Source organism: Andrographis paniculata, unplaced genomic scaffold (genome assembly GCF_009805555.1).
Source record: "Andrographis paniculata isolate CXL003 unplaced genomic scaffold, ASM980555v1 Contig55END, whole genome shotgun sequence".
NCBI lineage: Eukaryota > Viridiplantae > Streptophyta > Magnoliopsida > Lamiales > Acanthaceae > Andrographis > Andrographis paniculata.
Window position 1 is genome coordinate 2,414,205 of NW_026137590.1, and position 15,529 is coordinate 2,429,733.

Below are 15,529 nucleotides of genomic sequence, written 5' to 3' on the forward strand. Positions count from 1 at the left end.
AATCAAGTCAGGTTTCGGGTTTCGGGTTTCGGGTTAACCTAAAATTATTTATTATTATTAATTTAATTTATAATATTATATTATTTTAAATTAAATTTTTTTCGGGTATGTTTCGTGTTGAGATTGTTTGGGTTTCGGGTGACTTGAAATTAATTCAGGTCAATTTGAACACGACCCGAAAGAATTTGTGTCGTGTTCAGGTCTAGGGTTTTAGGTCAAATTTCGAATTTTGGTTGACAATATTTTTGTTACCTCCATGGCTCAACCCGACACGAACACAACCCGAAAATATGCATTGACACCCCTACCGTAGTGATAGGTACCGGAGAGTTGATGTCTTAGAATGTACAGAATTATAAGCCACTTCTGCACCAATACTAAACTAGTACACTACAAATTTAACAGGCAAGCCTTAGAAGTCATCCAATTTACAAAGTCTCGATCTTCTAAACCCATTATCACTGAAATTATTTATTTCAGTTCAAGGTTTTGTAGGAGAACACACAATCATATACAATTTAATAGGGCCGTGTTATCTGATTGGTTGTTGCTAATTGTGATATCATGATCGCGTTTTATTGTACATGGTCGTGTTTTGTTTGGGTCATTTGCCACGTCGATTCTATTACGTCAATGTCAGCAATTTTAGTTGATTTTTTAACGGTGAAATTAAAATCGATTGAAATTATTTATAATGATACTACAATTGATAAATTTTTATATTGAAAATAAAATTGATACATTGTTGTTATATTGTGACTATTATTGATTTTTTCCCATAATAAGACTATAAATGAATAATTTTTTTTACAATAAATAGATTATTAAAAATTTGTAGAAAATGAAAAAAAAAAAATCGATATAATTTTGGCTGATTGAAGAAATATATATTTGAAATGTTTTACACAAACAATTTTCTAAAAGTTATTGTTTTTTATTTTGGCAATAGTAAAAAACCGCATGAGGTTTTCTGAATTCGCTGAAAACCCGTCGTGATTTTAAAATTTCAAAAAATCCTACTCGTGGTTTCCAAAATATTGTACACTCGCCCCTCCCCTCTAAATCATAAACGTTAGATTTTATCATATTCGACCGTTATACCTTATTTATATTTTTTCTAATTTATTTTTCTCTCATGTTCTTTCTTTCTTCTTCTCCGACACATCCACTCTCATCTTCTTCTTCCTTCTTCTCCTAGGCATTCACTCCCACTGTCTTCTTCTTCTTTTCTATTTTTTTCTTTCTCTAAATTTTTTTTCAGAAGATCGGTGAAAGAATCGTAGCGCTAGATACCATTGCTGTCGGAGTCGAAGCCGCCACTGAGTGTCTGTTTTTCTCCAAATTTTTTTTTTTTTTTTTGTTTTTCTTCTTCTTCCCCAATTCTTCTTCAGAGCCAACGGTTTTTTCTTTTTCTTTTATCCCAAATTTTTTTTCTTCCTTTTTCTCCCCCAATTTTTCTTCAATATTTTTTTCCAATTTTTTCTTCCTTCTTCTTCCCCGTTCTTTTTCAGGCCAACACGTCTTTCTTTTCCAATTTTTTTATTCCTTCTTCTTCTTCCCCAATTCTTCTTCAGACGAACACTTTATTTATTTTTTCTTTTTTTCCCCAATTTTTTTCTTTCTTCTTCTTCTTCTCCAATTCTTCTTCAGGCAAACACGTTATTTTTTTTTTCCCAATATTTTTCTTCCTTTTTCTTCTTGCCCAATTTTTCTTCAGGCGAACAAGATTTTTTCTTTTGTTATTTTTTTTCCAATTTGTTTTCTTTATTTTTCTTCTTCTCTAATTCTTGTTCAGAGCACAGGTTCTTTTTCTACTTTTTCTTCTCCATTTTTTTCCTTCTTGTTCTTCCCCGATTCTTTTTAGACTCACCACATTCTTTTCAATTTTTTTCTTCCTCATTCTTCTCCAATTCTTCTTCATTAGGCGCACCAGGTTCAATGGCGGTTTGGAACCAGATATTTATATCTTTGAGCTTGAATAGACAAATAAGAGAAGGGAAATGAGAGAAGAGAGAATGAGGAATAAAAGAACAGTGGGTCAAAAAAATCGCATTTGAGTCGCGTACATACACTCTCAGTTAAGTAGTCTTAACATAGGGGGGTTTTATGCAACATTTTACAAATCACAAATAAATTTTTTGGAGTTTTAAAATCATAGGATTTTTTTAGCAAATTCAGCTGACCACAGGCGGTTTTATGCTATTTTGCTTTTTATTTTTCTACAAATATTATTATATTTGTATTATAAGATTTTTTTTCTTATTTGTATTATATTTTGATATAGTAATTAATATTTAAATATCGAACGTAAAAAAAACAAATATCAAAATTGTAGATGAACGGGGATAGTATTTTTTTATTTTTTTTTGTCCCAAACATCCTACTATATATATTTTTTTTCTATTTCAAATATCTTATAATATTTTCGAAATAAGATATAATTAACAATATTTTTTTCGATAATGTAAAAAGCCTCAATCGTTATTTGAATAATACGCTTTAGTAAACCCTTGATCGAATTTAATATTTTGCAAACTAAATCCGAACATAATAGCCAGTAGAAAAACAAAATGGAAAAGACAAAGAAACACACCTAAAATTACATTAAACAAATATAATTAATATCTTATTATTATTATATTGGTCCCTCCCGGCCTTTTTGATCTTCTTCTTCGTTTCCTTGCTCCCATTTTCATTTCATTTCATTTGTAAGACACGCCCTTTTCCACCCACTCCAACAATACAGAATTCCACCACCAAAAATTGACCTTCGATTTCGCCGATCACAATGTTGATGCTAATCAACTGTTCCAACTGCCGGACGCCGCTCCAGCTGCCACACGGAGCCACCTCCATCCGCTGCTCCATTTGCCAGGCCATCACTCGCGTCGCCGATCCCCGCGCAGCTCCGCCTCCGCCTTATATGACCTCCACCTCTTCTTTCAACGGATACAACGGTTATTATCCTCCTCCGGCGCCCCAGACGCAGCCTGGACCGCCGGCTCCGTCTCCATACAACCACGCTCCGCCAGGACCCCCGCCGGCGGTTCACGGCCGGAAGAAAGCAGTTATTGTGGGGATATCGTACAGGAACTCGAGGAATGAGCTTAAAGGATGTATTAATGATGCCAAGTGTATGAAGTATTTGCTAATCAACCGATTTAAGTTCCCCGAGTCCTCGATCCTCATGCTTACTGGTAATCTTCTCCTAATCCGTTTGATGGATTTTGATCTGAATTATTCAAATTTGAGATGTTTTTTCCCTGTTTGGTAAGCGATTGGAGGTTTGACTTGGCTGAGGATTGACTTGCTTGAGCTCTACTTGGCAAGTTGAGTTGTTCGAATTTCGAGAACTTCCAGATGCTTACTGTTAAATATGAACTTTGATTTCTGACTCTTGATAAAAAAATTCATTCCAGAAATTCTCTGTGCTCTGGTCTTATATGCTGCGTGAGTTGTCTGAAACCTTGTTAGAATTAAAATATTGTAGGGAATCAGCCTCTGTTTTTTAATGCCAAAATCCAACTGTGAGAGCTGAAATCAATGGCATCTTTGCCTTTTAAGTTCACCAAATTATGGATTTGCTGTCTTCAAGCACCACATATTTATGCACAAGATTGGATGAATGTTGTCTTGAAAAGTGATTTCACAAAATAGTTGACTCACTATTTGAACTGATTCGATATTTTGATCCTCATTGTTGTGCATCTGGAAGAAGTATTAGCTTAACTGGTTATATATAGATTTCTTCAAAAGATTGGAAGAAGGATGTTATGTTGTCATGAATGTTTGTTTTTGATCCAGATTCTTTGTTGAATGACAATAGTCAGCATGATAAGCATATTTCAAATGTGATTTTGGTTCGATAGATCTTGTTTTTCCGTTCAACAAATTGACACTATATTTCGACAATTCTCTTGCCTTGTTCAATACAAGTGCAATAGTTTTTCTGTCATTAAATACACAAGCTGTTCATCAGATTTTCTTGAGCATATCATCAAAAATTCATCTCTCTATTGTCTGATTGAGCTAGTTCTTGCAGAGGGATCGAATCGATTTATCAAACCTTATCATATACTGCTCGAGTCTAATCTCAACCCTCTTGTGGAAGTATTTTGCAGAAGAGGAAACTGATCCCTACAGAATTCCAACAAAGCACAACATAAGAATGGCTATGTTTTGGCTAGTACAAGGATGTCAGCCCGGAGATTCGTTGCTGTTTCATTACTCTGGCCACGGTTCACAGCAGAGGAACTACACGGGAGATGAAGTAGATGGATTTGATGAAACACTCTGCCCCGTGGATTTCGAGACACAGGGAATGATTGTCGACAATGAAATCAATGCAACACTGATTAGACCCCTTCCGTCCGGGGTCAAGCTTCACGCAATCATAGATGCTTGTCACAGCGGGACGATGCTAGATTTGCCGTATCTTTGCAGGATGGACAGGTACATACACGGCTCTTCAATTTTAGGCATACTCCCGATTACTACTTTTCTGTAATTCCAGCTCCTCGAAAAAATTCCTTGTTTGCAGAAGTGGGAGGTACGCCTGGGAGGATCATCGCCCTCGAACAGGCACATGGAAAGGCACGAGCGGGGGAGAGGCCATATCCTTCAGCGGTTGTGACGATGATCAAACCTCCGCTGATACAGCTGTAAACTTCTTACTCTTATCGATATCATTTAATTCAACATTTCAACTCTCTCTAACCTCATCCGATGGAATTGTTATGATGCGGATTGCATACACAGGCTCTATCTAAAGTTACTTCGACCGGCGCCATGACCTATGCTTTTATCCAAGCAATCGAAAAGGGACAAGGAAATACATATGGGAGTATTCTAAATGCCATGAGAAATACCATTCGCCAGACTGGCGGTGGCAGCGACTTGGGAGGCGGTGTCGTCACTTCTCTCATCACAATGCTTTTAACCGGAGGAAGCGCCAGCATTGGACTCAGACAGGTACCGTATTCTATCCAGTTCAACACACAACAACATTCTTTCAATTTTCCTTACTTCTTCTCGGTTATTTCTTACTAATACCGCACAAGTTAGCAAACTTGCAACAATTTTCACCTGCACTGCACTCTATATCTGAACATGGCAGTTGCTACTGTGCTAAATTATAAAATTCAACGTAGCGCTGACAGTACATAATATAAGGACTGATAGAAACATGACACAAGAACATACTCCCTCCGTCCCTTAAGTAGATATCCGTTTTTTTTTTTTTCCACAGAGTTTAAGGTATATTAGTATTATATTGATGGCGGCGGCTATTCAGCACTGTGGCACTGTGCGGACAATACACCGCAGCACACGGTGTTACTACTGGCAGCACACAGTCTGCATTCATATAATACAAATACAGCACAATCAATACTTGATTTAAGCACACTATATATTGTTATACAGCACACTTGTATTATGAACCAACAACATAAATACAATACATGAACTGACAACACATGCTATAGTCTTGTACAGGACAAATACTAATTGATTTCAGTACACCACATACTGTTATACAACACACTATAATTATGAAGCAACATCACCTGTCATTATAATAAGACTTTGTGTTGTTTCTATATATTACTGGTGTTGATTTTTCCAATTCAGCACCCTATCCGTTCCCTATATTATGTAGTAAGAATAAAGTAGAAATGACTAAAATAACCTTATTAGCATTGTGTGATATAAAGGTAATGTCATTTGTGTAATATATTGTAAGTCATAAGGGTATTTGTAATGTTAGATACAGTTACTAAAAAAAGAAATTGATATTTTGTTATGGGACAGACCAAAATAGAAAAATGGATAGTTTGTGAAGAGGCTGAGGGAAGTATAACATACCACGTGATATAATCTCATAAATATATTTATACAACATACCTACAAGCATACGCTCATAGTCACATGTTTCTATTTAATACAATATGTGTTGTGTTAAGTAAAAGTAGGTATTGTTAATCAGCACTGTACTGATTTGCCCTCGTCGCACAACAACCATTTTACTCTGAGTATTAACAAGATTATAAAACATGGTATTTGCATTTCTCAATAATTTTACATAGAATTGAAAGCTATTTAGGATATTGTAAGTTATCCGAAGCCCGATGTTTTTAACTTTTCGCAATTTTCGTTATTACAAGTAACCTTTTGGAGACAATAAATCGTTGAATCTGGTTGCAGGAACCGCAGCTTAGTGCTAATGAGCCATTTGACGTGTATTCGAAGCCGTTTTCGCTGTGAGCCACGGCTGGCTGTTTGCAAGAAGTATGTAAGAGGACTTATTTTTGCATGATTTTTTCCTTCATTATTTGACAGGCTATTTAATTTTGTCATTGCATTTTATATTTCTCGAACTTGACTAATAAGTTATATATATCCCAATGTTGTGACAAATATATATATATATATATATTTAACAGGCATGTTTCTCGGATAATTAATAAAACTATAAATTTTTATTTATTTCGGTTAAATGTTTTGGTGTATTGTAATAAGGCCATATTTTGTTGCTTCTGTATAGTGGCTTATTATTATTATTATTATTATTATTATTATTATCATTAATCTCTCCTCTATCTTACAAATTTAGGGGTTTATTCAATATAGATTTTGTAAAATTTTGTTGGACTTTCAAAATTTGGTGTATTCAATCAAGACTTTTAAAAGTATTTTAAAATGCAGAGGTATTCAATCAAAATTTTTAAAAATCTTTTAAAATCTTGAGGTATTCGACCTAGATTTTTAAAAGTCTTTAAAAATGTTGAGATATTCAACAATCCATAAATTATGGATTTTAAAGGATTTTAATAGATTCTTGTGAAAATTTTGTATAGAAAAAAATCGACCATCACAGATTTTGATGGATTCTTAAAATTATTATTATTATTATTGTTGTTGTTGTTGTTGTTGTATATGTGATCAATAATATGATAATATTTATTACTATTATTATAATTTTTAATAAAAATAATAGTAATTTAAAACTAAAATATATTAGCAAATTATTATAAATTTTTTTAAATACAGTATATATTTTTATATTATAAATATAATTTTAAAAAATATTATTATCATATATTACTGTCAGTTTTTCTTTTCAATTATCGAATACATTATATTATCATAACGATAACGGTGAAATAGATATTTAAATATATATTTTTTGTAGAACCGTTAATTTATATTTTTTTTAAAAAAAAATCGTAAATTATTTATTTATTTATTTTAATATAATCTTTCTACATAATAAGTAAATCCGTATATATTATTTATTAATATTTATATTTTATTTATTAATATTGAATATTATCTTATTAATAATTATTTATTATATTTATAAAATTTGTTGTTTGATACAAATTTATATAATTAATATATATTCATAAAAAAATTATTTTACAATCCTACAAAATTCATATAAATTCATCTAAATTAATTACTAAAATCCATCAGACTCAACGTAGATCTAAATCCACATAAATTCATAGATTTTTTAAAATTCAAAAAAATCCATTAAAATCTCAATTGAATATACCCTCCTTAGTTTATTTCTTTGAAAAAATCAGGGGAAAGAGATTAGATTTGTGTAAAGGAAGAATTATTATTATTATTTTATTATTCTTATTCTCATTATTATTACTGAGTTTTTTTCCAGATTCTTTCGTACAATTCTTTAGGGTCTTTTTGTTTTATGAGATAATTTTGAAGGAAAATTTTTTTATATGAGATATAAATAATTTTATAGAAAATATAAAAATAATAAATGTGCATTATATATTAATATTTTTGGGAATATCGTGTGTGTTTCTTTTTTTCCTTTCAAAAAGAACACACTCTTAGATGTGCAAATGCTTGTTTAATAAATGTTTAATTTGCTTTTGGTTTGTGACATAGTTTTAAAGGATATATTTTTTTTTACATGATTTATAAAAAAATTGCATAAATAATATAAAAATAATGAGTGTGTAATATGTATTAATGTTTTTTGTAGGTAATATAAAAATAATAAATATGTTGTAATATATTTATTTTTTTAGTAGGTAATATGAAAGCAAGTGTAATATATTAATTTCAGTGACGAAATTAGCGCCTGAGTTTGGGGGTGCAAAATATAAGTTTCTTGCAAAATATTAATTCTATGTAATTTTTGTCACTCTCGTGACAACCATGTAAAGTATAAAAAAAATAAAATAAAAAATAAAAAATAAAAAAAAAATAGAAAGAAAGAAAGAAGAAGAAGTCAAACAATAATAATATGCTAAGGGTGTGTTTGTTTGAAGGATTTTGGTGGATTTTTACTATTCATCCCATTTTTTCCCCCAAAAAAATATCAAATCAAACATCTATTTTTTATTTTTTATATTATACTAAAAATCAATTTTGCATTCAAAACATCACATCAACCCCTATTTATATTACATCATACAACTATTAAAATTCAAAATTTTTACTATTCAAATCCCAACTCAAAATCCAAACCCTCAAACAAACACACATATAACTATATAAACACTATTAATTTTTATTGAAAAAAATTGAATACTAGAACAAATTAACAAAACTACATAAATTTTATCATTTTTTACACAAAAATAAAAATAGCATGAGACATAATTAAATATAAAATTAAATAGCCTATCAAATAACATGAAATGTGAGACGATCTTCAATAATATTTTTGTTCATCCTACATCTTATATTATTTTTTAATAAAAAAATACATTTAATTTTATTTCGAATTTTTTAATTTATAAATTTTTAAAATATTAATTAAATTAATTATTTATCTTCATTTTAATATATAATTATTTATTAAAAGGAGCGATCTTCCAACTATTCTTTACGTTAAGGTCTATCTTGACTAGGAGTTCACCGTCAAAGATGTTAGGTATACAGATTAGTTTCTTGGCATTCAAATTGTGTCTATTCCGTCTGGTTTATTTGTCTTAAAATATAGGTTTATTGAGAACATGTTGCATCCAGTTGCCAAAGGATTGGCACAGTAGTATTATGTTATGCTATTTTATTTATTTATTTATTATTATTATTAGAAATAATTTCAGAATTCAAGTTTTAAAACTTCTTCTGGTTTGAGAAGCACATCCTACATGCTTCTTAAAAAAATATTTTTGGGTCCAAAAGCAAAGCTGCTTTATTTGAAAACCCAATGCAAACAAGAAAATATTAAAATAATAAAAAATAATAATTAAAAAAAAAAATGCAAGCAATGGGTTCTCTCCCTATACACCCTAGATTTTCTTTAACACTAGTTTTCTCAACTTGTTGCTTTGTTCAAGTGTAAATCTATAAAAGTTATAGGCCATTAGTTCTTATTTCCTGTTCTTGAAATGTGTTGATATGTATTTAATTTAGTTTGCTATTTTGCTGAGCTTCGCTGGGTATCGTTGCCCAGTTAGCGAGATGGGGTCAAGGGGGCAAAGTCACCTTTGCCTGGGTCTGAGGGAGCCAACGGTAGTATTGAACTTTTGAGATGGTATTGGGTTGAACCCGTCTGATGTATTCTTTTGGTTTATTTAAATAGAATTAGAGATTATAAGTCAATAAACCTGGCCTTGGCCTTCTCCGTTTATGTCCGTAGCCAACACGTTGTTGGTGAACTACGTAAATGTATATTTTCTTTACGTTTTATGTTTGTTATTTGATCATTAATCCTAATCCGTCACAACAAAATGAACTATATGGCCTAGGAAATATGTTACTATAATATAACATGAACTGAATGATTATCAAGCTTAGAACCTTAACGATACGTTGTTTATCATCTTCAACTTTGGTTGCAAAAGCCTCATCAATCTATATACAATACAGCCTTAATCGATTCTCAATATTGTGAGCAAAAACTCAATTTGCAGAAACTCTTGAAATTTCATTAAAAGTTCGATATCTGAGGAGCTTTTACTGTACTATTCGAGTATGATCAGATCACCATTTTTCTAGCTTGTTCCCATTGTTGCTTCTCCTCCCCTCAGCAACTCTACATCGATTAAAGCTCTTATCGACTTCGCCAATATTCAACCCGCTACAAATGCAGAGCTAAATCCGGGACCTTTATCAGTTCATGAAGGTTTGTTTCCTCAATGAATAGTATGAACAACTTCAACTTTCATCCTCATTTCTTGTTCTTGTGTTTGTATGGAAAAAAAAAAAAAAAAAAAAAAAAAGAAGCTTTTAAGCCTTTTCTATGGTGTTTTCCTATTGATTTTATATGCACAAAGCTCCATGGAAAACTAGACAGCCTTAAAAAGGTTTAAATATGAGATTCTGCCCTAAGCCATAATCTATACCAATATACAGAACTCACATTTGCAACAAAGACCAGAGATTCGTGTAGAAGAAATCTGCTGAATATTAGCTATGAAATTTCGAAAAAATTGTGTACCTGATATATAGGCCAAGATTCTGTTCTTATCATTTCATCTAAGTGGTGTTGTTTTGAGAGACAAGAGTCCTTCCAAATATGAAGTCTTGGAATCAGCTTGGGATGCTGGACCAAACACTTCCCAGAAACGTATCGTCTCATCTTCTCCGGCCGAGACTGCAGTTAGGCCATCAGGGCTCTGCTCACAACCCAACCAACAGCATTTGATCGTCAAGATAATTTTGCGCTACGGACTACAGAGCTTGAGTTGTTGATATAAAACATCAAACCAAACCTGTGTTAGATGGAGGATTCTTGAACTATGAGTGACCGATTCGCCTATCTCGGACATAGAAGGGTACTTCCACAGGCACAATTGATTCTTGTGCTCCGCGCCGTAGCCATGGCCACTTAGTATCTCTTTATGATGTCTGTTCCAGAGCAGCCCGCAAACCTGGCAACACAGAACATGTAATTCAAGTTATGACATTAGTTCAGATAAACCGGGATATGGTCGAGCATCTTAGGTGTTTTTTTAACTTGCCTGCGCCCTGGTATCGATGTTGTTGATGCAAGCTCCATTCTGCGTGTTCCATGTCCTGATGGATCCGTCATTCAAGCCTCCCCCGGTGGCCAGCACGTTGTAGTCGTGAGGGCACCACGCGAGGGCCTTAACTGCTGCACAATGATCGGCGAGCTGGTAGGTATAGTGCATCGAGCTCATTTTACACGCGTCCCATAAGTAGACTACATTGTCGTTTCCTCCGCTTGCCAGCTTGTTGCCTGTGATCGACCACTTTAATCCGCAGACTTCTCCTTTGTGCTCTTTGATACAGGACAGCATTCTTCTTGCTCTTACTGTCGCAACATACAACACGAATATCAGCCATAATCGAACCGAACAAATTAGTAATTTATCCCGAGGATGAAGATCCGAAGTAAAATGAATCTAAAATGGGCGGAGGGTATGTTAGCACCGTGCTGACAGTGTTACATTAGATATAAATCTACGTAACATATATGAAATAGAACGAACAATTCATACTAATATTTTATAGTTTGTTATATTTTAATATGTTATCTATAGTATTTTCATGTGTTGATAAATAGAACTACCAGTACATACTAATACTAATACTTTATACAACATTTGTTGTCTATTATATTTTCATTCGTTATCTATAGTATTTTCACTTGCAACATATAATATTTTCATATGTTGATTGAGGTCTCCAATCAGCCCCATAATCGAAGCAATCTAAAATGACATGCTATTGTTATACAAACATGCTAAGCTTTTATGGAGGAGATGATTTAAAACTTACGATCGTGATTAACGATAGCTCTATCACAGCTTCCAGACGACAATATGTTCCCGTTCCAAGCAAGGGACCCAACTCTTCTCTCGTGACCATTAAGACATCTCACCTGTCGAACGATGCACATGAACTTAACAAATAAAACTTAACAGGCTAAGTTTTCGCCGAATGTGTTGGGCTCAGAGCACTCACAGGTTTGAGAGATTCGGCGTCGAATATCTGTATTCTGGAACAACTGTATCCTACTGCTATCATTTTCGAATCTTCAGACCACGACACACTGGCAGGATACTTGCCCTCCCCAACGTCCGACAACAACTCAATCTTACAAGTATCGGCATTCCACAAGTAAACCTTTGCTCCCAAAGCCACAGCAAGAATGTTGGTTTTGCCCCAATCCATTATATTGAGATAATAATCATCCTTCATGTTGGGTGCATCCAAAATATGGCATGCCCTCTGCAATGCATACGTCGTTCGATGAGAAAAACATAGAGCTGAACATTATTTGGGAAATAATTGTAAATATACCTTAGGGAATTGACGCATCAATGGTCGACAAGCCGGGATTTCCTCATCACTGCGCCGCATCTCATCTATTAGACGCCCTGTTTTCCTACTCGATTTAGGACTACCTCTGAAAACCAGCATTTGGAATGGCCGCCCTTCGGCATCCAGCCTCAAATTTTCCAATTGTCGACGGTATTCAACCTGCATTGCAGAGGAACAACGTCACTGTCTTCATTCAGATCCTTCAAACTCACAGTTCATTGGATTCATACTTTCTCATAACAATCAATGTTTAGAAATCTGTCTAAATTGTACCCTTCCAAACAATGGAGATTACATACATAAAAAGGAACCCCAAAGGTACTCAGATGAAGCGTAATTCTGAACTTCAATAATCATTAAGAACTCAATTCAAGAAGACAGCAATTGTGAAGTGCAAACATGATTGAGAAATCGGAAAGGAAATTAACCAAAAGGAATCGAAATCCGACCGACCTTGGTCTTGCGCAGTCCGTTATCAGTCCTGTTTGTCAATTCCCCGTGAGCTTGATCGAGATCCATCAGGCTCCTATTCGGAATGAACCGATCTCCCTTCATAACAAGAACAACAAGACCATAAATCCTCAGAACTAAATAGAAACAAACCATAATCTGTGAATTTCCATAAGAAATTTTGAAAAATACCACCGCCACAACATTACCGGAAAATCAAATTCCACGGGACTGCTGTGGAGCCTATTCGGAGAGTACCAATCCGATTGAAGCCTCCAATCGCAATCCCCATCCATGGTGCTGCTTTCCATTAACCGCTCATAAAATCCTAGGATAAAGCAATCGAATATAGCGTCAATCTCCCAATTCCACAGCTCAACTTGATGAGAACTTCAATCAAGCTGCAGGAATCGGTTGGGTACGATCTCTGCCGCTGCACTACAGCTTCGCGCCGAAAAAATGTCTTGTAACCATTTTCTGAATTTTGTTTTGTTGGAAGGAAAGCGGCGGTTGCATTCTGTCCAACCGTCGCCATTTTTATTTTTGCAAAAGGACTATTCAAATATATTGAACAAAAATAATATATTTAACAAATATAAATTAACTTATGTTTGTGTTTGTGTGGGGGTTTGGATTTTAAGTTGGAATTTGAATAGTAAAATTTTTAAATTTGAATAGCTGTATGATGTGATATAAATATGTGTTGACGTGATGTTTTGAATGTAAAATTGATTTTTAGTATAATATAAAAAATAAAAAATAGGTGTTTGATTTGATATTTTTGGAGAGAAAACCTGGGATGAATAGTGAAAATCTAATCAAATCCTCCAAACAAACACATTAACTACATAACATACAATATTATAATAGACGTACTCAAAACCCTTTTATTTCTACATCTCTCTTAAAAATCTCTCTTAAAAAAAATAAATATTTTTATCTATATTTAAAACTACACATCTTTTATAAAATTGATTTAAATGTTAATTATAAATAAACAAAAATATTTTTTTAATTACTACATAAGGCAAGAGTTGACGGGTGAAAGCGGAACTAGCTAATGGTTGGACCACTTTTACAAGACTAATATACATGGATTTTTATGTTTTGAATACTAAAATAATTGGAGGGTAAACTCTATTATATTTTAGTAGCCATACACAAAATTATTTTATTTACGGTATGAATTTATTGTGTTTAATTAAAATAGGCATAAAATATTTTTATCGTTCAAGATTAATGTTTAATTATAAATATAATAAAATATCTTAAATAGTTTTTTTTAATAAAATAAATAACAAAATAATCTTCTATCTGTCGTGGGATTAGAGGTGGCTCATTTGGTGGAGCCTGCAATGAATTAACTAAAATTTACTAAAATTCGGATAAATCTATTGAAAATCGGATAAAAATATACTAGAAATATTAATTAAGAAAAAAAATTAATAAAAGACAACATAAATTAGAATATAATTGGACAATCTCCTAAAATATACAGATAAACTAATAAAATGATAAAAGACCTGTAGAAGAAATGTGTATTTTTGTGCGTGTCTATGTTCTGTGTATCATAAGATAAGCGTGTTCTGTGTATCATAACATAAGCAACCACCATTCTAAGAGAGTGGTGCAGTTATTCTTTCAAACTCCTTTCAATCCGTCTGGCAACTCTCTTCACTCAATTCTAACCGTTGACTCATTCCAACCGCATGATAACTCTCTCCACTCAATTCTCAACCGTTGAATTCACTCTAAACCGTCTCAATTGCACTTGAACCGGTCCGCAACTTACTCCAAACCGCTTTGAACCGGTCCGCTACTTACTCCAAACCGCCTCTATTGCACTTGAACCAAACTCACTTCAAACTGCCTCCATTATACCTTAGTTGGCTGGTTTAAGGGGTTTCATCCCAATAACTTTGAGTTATTTGACTCTTCAATTCTTTTTTATAACAGTCTCCCTTTAAAAGAGTCTTCTAAATGAAATATGGAAGCATGTGGATCTTTTATTGACTTTCGGTATGGAGCTGTTAATTTAAAGCCAATGGAGGTTGTTGTTTTTGGCTCGGTGGAGGCAAAAATCTTCGACTTTATGGAAGTATTGTTCCGGGATGGATGCACCATAGTCCAAGAAGTTGCTGCCCCGAGATTAATGGAGGTTGTTGCCTCTTAATCCGTGGAAGCTGCTGCTTTCGGCCCAGTGGATGCAGGAATCCTTTGCTTTTTGAAGACATCATAGTCCAATTGAGATTGTTGCTTTCGGCTATGTGGATGCAATAGTCTTTGGCTCCGCGGCATGGAGTTCTATTGTTGCTGGGCACCTCCGTAGCCAGGGAGCTCCGGCTCCGTTTTTGTCTTCGAGTCTCGTTTGGGTGCTTTTTGATCCATGTCCAACAATTTGTAAAATTTAATTAATCATAGTCAGTCCATTGGATATATAACATCAATAAATACCTTATGTAATTGTTCATTCCTATCATTCAAACAATAGAAAATATAAGTCTAATGTTATTTAGTTTGAACAGTTTTTAATAAAAATATATTTTCACAGTTTACTTAATTTGTTCATTCTTTTATTTTTTTGTTTGTCCCACATAATTTATTATTTTTCTTTTTTTAAATAAAAAAAATTACGATATCAAAAAACAAAATTTAATATAATCAAGTGCTATATAAGAATCCGTCAAGAATGCGTGCAAATACGTGGTCAAATTATAAATGTCCGATGCAAACCTCACCATTGGACTAAAAGACCGACGATTCATGAAAACTCCTTTCAATTGGACAGTTAACAAAGTTGTTATAA

At 33.3% G+C, this 15,529-nt stretch overlaps 2 protein-coding genes across 3 annotated transcripts; one reads left to right on the forward strand and one right to left on the reverse strand.

Moving 5' to 3' along the window:
• Positions 1–2,632: 2,632 nt before the first annotated feature.
• Positions 2,633–6,532, forward strand: LOC127256509 (metacaspase-1-like). Its single transcript, XM_051282557.1, has 5 exons — positions 2,633–3,197; positions 4,122–4,452; positions 4,541–4,661; positions 4,759–4,971; positions 6,205–6,532. The coding sequence occupies exons 1-5, from the start codon at positions 2,789–2,791 to the stop codon at positions 6,262–6,264; spliced, it is 1,134 nt and encodes a 377-aa protein (XP_051138514.1). The 5' UTR covers positions 2,633–2,788; the 3' UTR covers positions 6,265–6,532.
• Positions 6,533–9,337: 2,805 nt separating this feature from the next.
• LOC127256508 (cell division cycle 20.2, cofactor of APC complex-like) lies at positions 9,338–13,238 on the reverse strand. Of its 2 annotated transcripts, XM_051282556.1 has the most exons (9): positions 12,933–13,238; positions 12,727–12,822; positions 12,253–12,432; positions 11,914–12,180; positions 11,728–11,830; positions 10,947–11,260; positions 10,698–10,856; positions 10,424–10,601; positions 9,338–10,165 (listed from the first exon to the last, which is right to left on the reverse strand). In XM_051282556.1, exons 1-8 carry the CDS (start codon positions 13,032–13,034, stop codon positions 10,458–10,460), a joined length of 1,365 nt encoding a protein of 454 aa, XP_051138513.1. In that variant the 5' UTR covers positions 13,035–13,238; the 3' UTR covers positions 9,338–10,165; positions 10,424–10,457. The 2 variants fall into 2 exon arrangements, with proteins under 2 accessions (XP_051138513.1, XP_051138511.1); XM_051282554.1 differs by lacking the exon at positions 9,338–10,165 and having other exon boundaries at positions 10,261–10,601.
• Positions 13,239–15,529: the final 2,291 nt, after the last annotated feature.

What these genes read in the sequence shown, in the direction of transcription:
- LOC127256509 (XM_051282557.1), top strand. Translation starts at nt 2,789, where the DNA reads ATGTTGATGCTAATCAACTGTTCCAACTGCCGGACGCCGCTCCAGCTG. An exon ending in AAACCTCCGCTGATACAGCT is followed by an intron (nt 4,662 to 4,758) that starts GTAAACTTCTTA and finishes TTGCATACACAG; the next exon opens with GCTCTATCTAAAGTTACTTC. An exon ending in CCAGCATTGGACTCAGACAG is followed by an intron (nt 4,972 to 6,204) that starts GTACCGTATTCT and finishes ATCTGGTTGCAG; the next exon opens with GAACCGCAGCTTAGTGCTAA.
- LOC127256508 (XM_051282556.1), bottom strand. Translation starts at nt 13,034, where the DNA reads ATGGAAAGCAGCACCATGGATGGGGATTGCGATTGGAGGCTTCAATCG. An exon ending in ACGGACTGCGCAAGACCAAG is followed by an intron (nt 12,433 to 12,726) that starts GTCGGTCGGATT and finishes TCTGCAATGCAG; the next exon opens with GTTGAATACCGTCGACAATT. An exon ending in AGCTATCGTTAATCACGATC is followed by an intron (nt 11,261 to 11,727) that starts GTAAGTTTTAAA and finishes ATGTTGCGACAG; the next exon opens with TAAGAGCAAGAAGAATGCTG.